This window comes from Cariama cristata, unplaced genomic scaffold (genome assembly GCF_000690535.1).
Source record: "Cariama cristata isolate BGI_N322 unplaced genomic scaffold, ASM69053v1 scaffold24373, whole genome shotgun sequence".
In the NCBI taxonomy this organism is placed as follows: Eukaryota; Metazoa; Chordata; class Aves; order Cariamiformes; family Cariamidae; genus Cariama; species Cariama cristata.
In genome coordinates this window covers 10,193-19,061 of record NW_009608150.1, presented here as the reverse complement: position 1 = coordinate 19,061, position 8,869 = coordinate 10,193, and the positions used below count along the sequence as shown (strand labels likewise).

At 37.3% G+C, this 8,869-nt stretch overlaps 1 protein-coding gene across 1 annotated transcript in view; it reads right to left on the bottom strand.

Moving 5' to 3' along the window:
- Nucleotides 1-2,367: 2,367 nt before the first annotated feature.
- The window catches only part of LOC104159185 (endonuclease 8-like 3), a gene marked incomplete at both ends in the record, with an annotated part of 13,503 nt that continues 7,001 nt past the window's right edge, over nucleotides 2,368-8,869 (bottom strand). The window contains 3 exons of the mRNA XM_009697026.1: nucleotides 2,368-2,537; nucleotides 5,007-5,173; nucleotides 7,780-7,854. Coding sequence (XP_009695328.1) covers nucleotides 2,368-2,537; nucleotides 5,007-5,173; nucleotides 7,780-7,854 — 412 coding nt within the window. The remainder of the gene's footprint in view (nucleotides 2,538-5,006; nucleotides 5,174-7,779; nucleotides 7,855-8,869) is intronic.

The window sequence follows — 8,869 nt, the reverse complement described above, 5'->3', positions numbered from 1 at the left end:
TGGACTTGATCTTTGAGGTATCTTCCAACGATAAGAATTCTATGAATCTAAGAGTCCTTTCTTTTCTACTACCTCCAGCACGTGTCTGCCTCCTATGTCTTCACACAAGGAAGAGTGAATTAAGCAGAAGAAAAATGAGTAGAAAAGGCATACACAAGGGCACACTCTCTCCAAAGGCATTCTCATTCAGAAACAAAATAAGAAACCCTATAGTTTATCTGAACAATACTTGTTTCCAGGCTCCTTCCATTTTGCCACTGCCGCACAGTGAAACATACTGGTTCCAGTTCATTCGGGTTTGTTTAAAAAAGAATAGGAGCTTGGCCTTGGACTTAGCAAAGGAGCGAGGCAATTGAGATGTAATGGTAAATAGTTATCTCTGTCTACAGACTGAATTATTTCAGCTGTATGGCCAGCAGCTAACTTTACATACCAAGTGTTCTGTCCTCAAAAATTCAAGCATTTCTGCTGACAGTAGTTAATTTTAGAAACAACAACAAAGACCAAAAAAATTAACAAAGTGAGAAGGCAAGGAATCAAAGTCTGAAGAGAGGTAAGCAAAACCATGTTTAAAAAAAAATCTCAAATACCACTTCTATGATGCAAAAATAATTCCTTTTTTTTTTTTTTAAAAAAGAATTTTGTAACAGTATTCCACCAAATCTAACACATCTTCAGATTCCAGGCCTGTTTTCAGTAATAGCATATAGCTAAACAAATGAAATTTAGAAGTACAAGAGAAGGAACATGATTTTGTTACAAGACTTAAAATAAAGCATTCGTGCACATGCCATTATATACTTTAAGGTCCAGCTGACAGTATTCATTCCAGGATAAATGTTAGTTGGTAAATCTGAGTCTGTGGACAGATTAAATTTTTCAGTTTCTGGCACTGATTTTGCAGAAGAATTACACAAGATTAGCCTCTACTGGCAACGACTGTTACATAAGGCACGAAGACATACTTTTATTGATTCCTGGCCTGAGGAAATGGGCTTTAGCTAGTGTAAGGTAAGAGTTTCACGCACATCACTCCATAAAAGGAATAACTAGAATGAAGCAATACTTTAAAAAAAACAAACCAAAACCATTGGAACTTATTTTATAAGAACTGAGATCAGTACCATAGTCACTTCTTCACCAGCTGGGAATTTGGAGGCACTTTGGAAAGTATGGCTCAAAGTGCCATCAAAGGTATGGGAAGTGATCTTTGATTTCAGCATATATACTTTGAGTCATATAGTTAAATTCAGTGAACTTCTAACAATAGGTCCTGGATCCTATGTAAAAACACTAATTCTTCTCAGACACAAAAAGCCTGCATATTGTTTACAAATATCTTTTCTTTTAGTTTTGCAGCACTGGAGCTAGAAAAATAAATAAGTTGTACTATGAAGATTTCAGCCACTTACTGAATATTTCACTAAATAATGTGAAATAAGTGGAGCATTAGTTTTTGAGGTAGAAAAGTTTCAATATGAAATTGTTTTAGAATTAGGTTTATCCCTAAAAGGCCACACATGCACACCTCAAGACTTTGTTTCTTGGAATACATCTAACAACTAAAAGTGTTTCAGAGCAACAGTCTTGATCCAAATAACTTCCTGTAAATCCCTCCACAGAGTAATTTACTTACTTCTTCTACAGAAAGTGAAAAAGAATACAAAGCTCCTCTTCACATAGAACACAGGTCTCAGTGGAAAGTCTGTCCTCACTCATTGCTTCTTAATATCTAAATTTGTATACAGAAATCTGGAGAGAAGCTAGGATGTTACTCATTCTATCTTCCCATCCCTTTCTAGGTCTCATTCACACCTGCTTCTGCCCACCAGATCTAGATAGCAGCATCAAAAGCTCCAGCAAGAGACAAACAACAAACTTGGGTAAGAAGTCCAGGATCATCCTTACTCTGAACTTGGAGGGAAATAAACTAGCCCCTGAGAAATCCGACATCCTTTTGGAAAGGGTACCAAAATATACTGCTTTTGTTCACATGAAAGAATGGTAATTACTTTTCTGCCTCCTGGTGATTTCTCTATCAGACATACGCTGCAAGCTTCTAATGATTTTAAGGAGTTGAAAAAAAATGGCATTTAGTCCGAGTCCTTGCCCCAATAAAAACAAAGGGTCCCTGCAGAGGCTTGTCTATAGAATCCCACCTGCACACAAAACTGGAAGACAAGACACTTTTAGGGTTTAAGACAAGACAGTTTTCATGATTGTCTGTGTAAGATTCCCCAAAATCTAAGTTAGCTAAAGTTACATAAATACAATTCACAATGAGATGCTTCTACAGTTCTAAAAACTGCATCAAAATCACAACCCTCCCCCCTTCCCCAGTATAGGTTCCAAACAATCTTTCAATACCTTCAGGCCTTGAAGACAAACAGGCATCACAAATTTCAGCAGAAGGCTTGTTTATTAGGGTACAGTGCATACACGTCCACTCCTCTTCAGATTTCTGAGCTACATGTTCATTAGAACATGACCCCCTGCCATATGCCCAGCCAATTAGGCTATTTCTAGTTGGCAGTTTGCTGTGAAACAAAAGAATGATGTTAGTCTTTTTTGACGTTTCTCCTACAAATTGCCTTACACCACTATGTGCAAGGAGGCACAGTGCTGGAGAACAAGTAGTACACAAAGTTATGCCTGCCTATCATAGCTTAGAGAGCATGTCATTGTTCGAGTTTGATTTATTTATTTTTTTTTTTATTTACCTCAAGGGCAAATCTTTCCTGATGCTGCAGAAGTAATACAAACAAAGATATTTAAACAAAAACAGACAGAAAGTTAATTATTAACTGATGTACTCTCCAGCATAATGCCCCAGCCTCTCTTAAATTCCCTATCATTTTCAAGTACTGCAGCAAGAAATTTGGCAAGAAAGGGATACTGTTCCAGTACTTTGCCCCATCTCTTATACAGAAGGCTTACTAACAAATGCATTACTGGATGAAGAACTGTTCAGAAGCCGAACTACAGAAAGTCACAAAATCAATTTTCTTTTTTCTCTTATTTAAATGGTACCCATTAGACCACTTTGTTATTGTAACAATGGTAGGGATGTCCTCTAGCTACTACATGTCTTCCACAACAGGAAAACTAAGAAGGATAATGAGAACGGCTGACATACCAGAGATCCTGTGCTGTCAAGAGGTAGAACAGACATTACAGTAGCATTCACCAAAATAGTGTGGCTAGGTAACAAAACAATGGAACTGGAATTGTTAAAAATAGGTATTTTCGCATTACAAGATGAATTGTTCTGCTCTGCTATCAAAAGCGCATTACTAGACTGAATATATGCAGCACGTGATGTTTTGGAGTTCAATTCCATGAATCCCCCTCGTCCATCCATCATGTTGTTCCCCCACCCCTGCTCATATTGGAACAGGTATTATGGGGGGGGAACAGTATATTTTTAAGATTCAAGGTACCTTTGAATTTGATGAGGTAAGCTTATAATGGATATTTTCTGCACTTTTTCAGTTGAGCAAAATTATAAGCTACTTGACCCCAAAAAACATTGGTTCAAATTCTACAGTTTATGATCTATAGCAAGTCAGTCTGATCACACAGGCTGCTTTCAGTCTTCAAGCATGAAAAGCTTGGAATAGCAGATAAACCACTTCAGCTACACATACTTTTATTTGGTAACAGTTACTGCATAACAGAAAACAGAGCAGTAGAACACAAAGAACTGACCATTAGGATGAGGACAGCACAAGAAATGACTTTTTTGTTTTATAGATACCAGTACCATGTCTTTCACTGAAATATACCACTGTTTAATTATTTCTTAAAAAAAAACAAAACCAAAAGACAACAAAAAAAGATAAAACCCAAACCACTACTTGTTCTAGAACAGAGAAAGAGATTTTTTTTTTCCTTGCATCATTTTCTAGTTATCAGTCTCAATGGAACACTGCTGTCTTCCTACTCTTCTGCAAAACACTTCTCATTATTACTTTCTGAAAATACAGCTGGTTGTGGTTATCAGCCTGTGAAATATTTATCTTCCATGCTGGCATTTTCTATATTTGATCTGTACTCAAAGGCAATTTTTAAGCTTTAACCAAAATCCCTTCAGCCATCTGAATCTTGAAAGGTTAGAGGTGGGAGAGGGATTTGTGTGTTCTGCAAATCTTATCTAAAAATATATATATACACACACATACACTAATGAAGGCAAAGTTCTCAAAGCAAAGCAGTGTCTTTTATTAGATTGACAGAGCTCAGTATAAAAAGGCAAGATTCTGAAACCTCAGACGAAAATTTTCAAGAATAACTTAGGTATGTAAGAGTCTGAATAAGGTGCTTTTGGAACTTTTACCTTTTGACCCTTTGTGATATCAAATGCATTTTGTGCTTTTCTGAAATAAAAGGAGGAAAGCTGCTACTAGCACAATTTTTGTGGAACTGAAAGTGTCTGTGTGGCACATCTGTTGTAAAAGCTTTCCAAATCTGTTAAGGAGGAAGAAAAAAATGTCCTAAGCCATACAGTATTTGCTGCATTCCAAATTTACTGAAGTTTTAGTTTTTCTCAGTGGATCTCTACAGCCAGAACAAAATTGCATAGATGCACAACTATTTAGATATTCCAGGACTGAAGGGAAAGAAATAAAGACACAAATTCCTGCCTGCCTTATGCCATTCAACTCAGTTGTATGTAAACATCCAAGCCTGTTATATTGATAGCACTGAGAGCATGGGGTAATTTTTCAAGAAGCATTGAATAATTCTGAGTACTCTGAATTGTTTTATTACTCTAAGCAAATGTAGGAATGGTATCTACTTCATAACTGATGGAGCCTTTGAAAGAAATAGTATCAAAGAATCAAAGCTTTTAACCATTTCTAAATATCAATGGCCAAAACTTTTTTCTTCTGCAAAGTCAGGAGAATTTAGATACAAGGATCCATTCTACTTGAGAAGTGATGTCCTCTTACTGTAACACTTTGAGGACAGCAATGCTTAAAAGTGTTATAAAGTTACCATCATACCTAACATTGACAAGCTGGGGATCCACCTTTTGACATCGAGAGCAGAAGTAAGTCATCCTGTCATTCTCTCCTAAACGACACACAGTGATCTTCTCATTGCACTGACCACAGGCTGGGCGCTTGTATACTTTGTAGTGTTTGTAGAGTGGAGACCCAGTTTTGCGGCACTAAAACAGAACGTGTTTAAAAATCTAAGTTAGAAACCCAGTATAAGTTTTATGTCAGTCCCTGTACAGTTCAACTGAAGCTAAAATAAAAAACCCTATGTAAACTGACAGCTCAATGACTACATAAAGACACTTAAGGCACACCCATAAGGGCTATCATCTATATTTCATATTCTTTTATGAAAAGAATTGACTTTAAATTGGGTATAATAACATCTGGAATTCTCCATATAATGAAATAAAAGACAAGACAAAAAACATACTAGCATGGTGCCAGCAAATATATGCTAAGGACATCCTGCATTCATCTGGACCAGCTAGCTCTGATTCAGCACCACTCATCTTTGACCTGGCACCTGCAGGAGTGCTCTTAAAGAGCTGATGAGCTCCAATCAATGCAGCACAGAAAACAAAAATAAACATAAAACACAAAACCAACACCACCTTCCCTCACACCAAAAAGAACCAAAAAACACACTGCAGAGCCAGCTCAGACCTGACACCACAATCTGGCTTAATCAGCCTTCCCAAAACCTAAAGAACTGCGCAATGCAGAAATATTCCGGAGATTCTGTAGGAGTTGGGTAGCGCCCAGTAAAGTTGCTCAGCTTCATCTTAGCACTGGCCAGCCAGACAAGTTGCCTCATGAAAAGCCACTTGGCACTATGGCAACCTCCCTAAATCCTGGTAGAATGTCATATTAAATTAAGTACAGTACAAGCCCAAAGGCCACAGCAACATAAAGAGACTCCAGAGGGCTGACAAGCAGGCACATTTCATGAGACAATTCACATGGAGTCAGCATAGACATACCCCAGTTAAAACTGACAGAACAGCAACAAAAAAACCAAACCAAAACAAAACAAAAAAAACCCCACCAAACATGAAAAGCCCAGTAGAGATGCAGCCAATTCTGCAGAGCCACGTGAGTTTCTGCACTGCAATCGCAGTTCCTTGGGCACAGTTCAAATGATACCACAGCTGGTCCAGCAGTACCAGCCCGGCTATGGTAGAGTTCAATAGCTCTGGCTCCATAATGCATGAAGACCCTCGGGAGTTTTCCCAAAATATAGGTATCTGAGCACAGCATATTTGCTTCTGCTGTGCTCTTATTCATCAGCCTTGCTGCATGAGAATGCTTTTGACAGTACAATCCAGTAATTCAATCAGAAGGAATTACTAATATATATTTGCATGAATATTCACAAGCAGTTTGCTTTCTCCTCAAGGTTTACAGATAGTTTCTTAGTAGTTTCCTCTCATCCAGTTATTTAAAAACCAAGCAAAAGCAACAGCTTTTTACACAAAAAAAGATTCCTCATCTTTGCATCTGTAAGGTGTAAATACATATGATATAGTATGATTACTACAAGCATTTTATAACAGTCTATAAAAATGATCAAGCACTACCCCTCTTATTAACCTATTTTTGTTACGTTTTTATTTTAGAGACTTGGGTGGGGACGACTAGCTGTCCTTGAAAATCACTTGACTGGTGAATATTTGCTAAATATAGGTTATAAAAGTTTTGAAAATGGCTAAACTGAGCTACAGAAAGTTTAACTTACTTGTTTATTGTGAGTCTAAAAGCCCGTGACACATTTAAATCTCCTAGTAGTATAGTTGTTGCAGAACCAGATGCCATCTCTCTACCGGTAGACTTCAGTATAAAGTTTGGAGAATTAAAAGGTTTCATCAGTTCTTTGAGTAGAAACCAACAGACTAAACTACTCTTTGGTGTGTTGAGGGAAAGCAGACATATAAGCAGACTATTAAACAAATTACATTTTTAGCCTTTAGGATTGAAAGATGGTACTAGGAAAGTTAGGTGCCCTCCTCCTAGCCCACCAAAAAAAGAATTTTTAGCAGCACTAGCTATTTTTAGCTACCTTCTGTGAATACCAAGAGAAACAGACAAGAATTTCACTGCTGCTGTTCATTTCTCCGCATGCAGCTTGAAGAAGAAAAACATACAAAAATTAGGTTAAATTCTCTGTTTTTCTATTTTGGAAAGTTGAAGAGCAATCAGGAATTATAGAGTTTACAGGGGAAGAAATGAAATCCTACTGAATTTGTGACAGTAGGGGGAAGCTGGAATTTATTTCACTTTAGCAACCAAAAAACGTTGTTTCAGTTAGAAAAAAAAGTTGTTAGAAGTTACAATCTATTTAGTCAAATAAATATACTTGCTATTTCAAGTTTCATAAAGGAAGCTACATGAATTACCTTCATACTTCCTTGGGGCAATCTCTAGTTCCCAGTTTGAAGTGACCTTTATGTTATCTTACATATAAGTTTGTGCTTAACTCGCATCAATTCTCACAAGTTCAAAGTGACGTTACAATGCATGCATAGCAAAACTGAACTGGCCCTCGGGCACTATCTGTCAAATACTTCTGCTGCAACTGGGCCAAGCTGTGCACATTCTTACAGTCCAGACTCCCCCACCTTTCCATCATTTGACAATTCACAATTAATATAGAGGACACAAACCAACATTCCTATTCATGAAACGCTTGTCCTGTTGCATCTTTTTACCGTTTTCATTAGACGATCACCATGCCAGAGTCAAGTTTTGGAGGTTTCTTAGAAACATGTGCCCATACCTTATAAAAAAGCAGGGTAAAGTCACGTGTCATTTTCACCAAGTGACGTATATGCTCATCTGTCAGTTGGCAAACCTGTAAGACAAGAACGATTTTTAGAATATTACGATGCTAAGGGACAGCAGAAAGACCTATAATGCAAGGGCACTATGAACACCTCCAGCTGATGTGGAATTGCATTGCTTCCTGTATGATAATTCTCTGACTTCACATTATTTGTATCATCTCAGTAAAACATTATATTTTCACATTCTACACTACACAAACTCACTGGGTGAATACAAAGCAATGTACTTTGCCTCATCCACACAAAACATTAAGTAAAAATTTCAGTTGTCTTCCTCTACGTTGACCTAAGAGATCATGATCACAGGAATTACATGGCGTTAACAACTTTGTTCCCTTTTAATTTTCTCATAGATTATGATACGATGTATCTATCACCAGAGGCTCTTTCCTGTGAGAGACCTTCAGGAATACTTAAGCCAAAGGCATCACAATTAGAGAGATGTATCAACTAAATATATTTTTGTTAAGAACTCAAAATTAAGTCACACTTTTCTTTCCTCTGCCAGCTCACATTGCAGATTCAATTAAAATCCAGACTGATCCTAAGAACAACTTTCAAAATTTTATGTTTAAAACACCTTTCAGTTATTATTGTCACCAGCTTTCCTTTACATTCTATGTAATCTCAATCTGTTTTGTAAACATCAGACTTCTTTTCAACCAAAGTTTGGAGACACCTGCTTGAGGATCTTAACCAAAAAAAATATGGTAAAAAATGGTAGAAAAGCAAGTGATGCCAGCTAACAGGACAGGAAGTGGAAGAAGCAGCTGCAAAAATAATGAGGTCTACCCCATAAACTATTTTGGGTAATAACTGAGCAAAGAAAGCCTGAGCACTTTTCACTTTCGTTTATTTATAGGCTGACAATGTGATGGTAGCACAACAGACAATAATGCCAGACAAAGGCAGGATTTGAAAGTTAAATGAATTCCCTACTAAGGAGAGGTTTCAAGTTGTGAGAGAGAAGGCTTAGCCCCACAAAATATGTCTACTCTGTGATGCAAGAGTAGGAGCAACAGG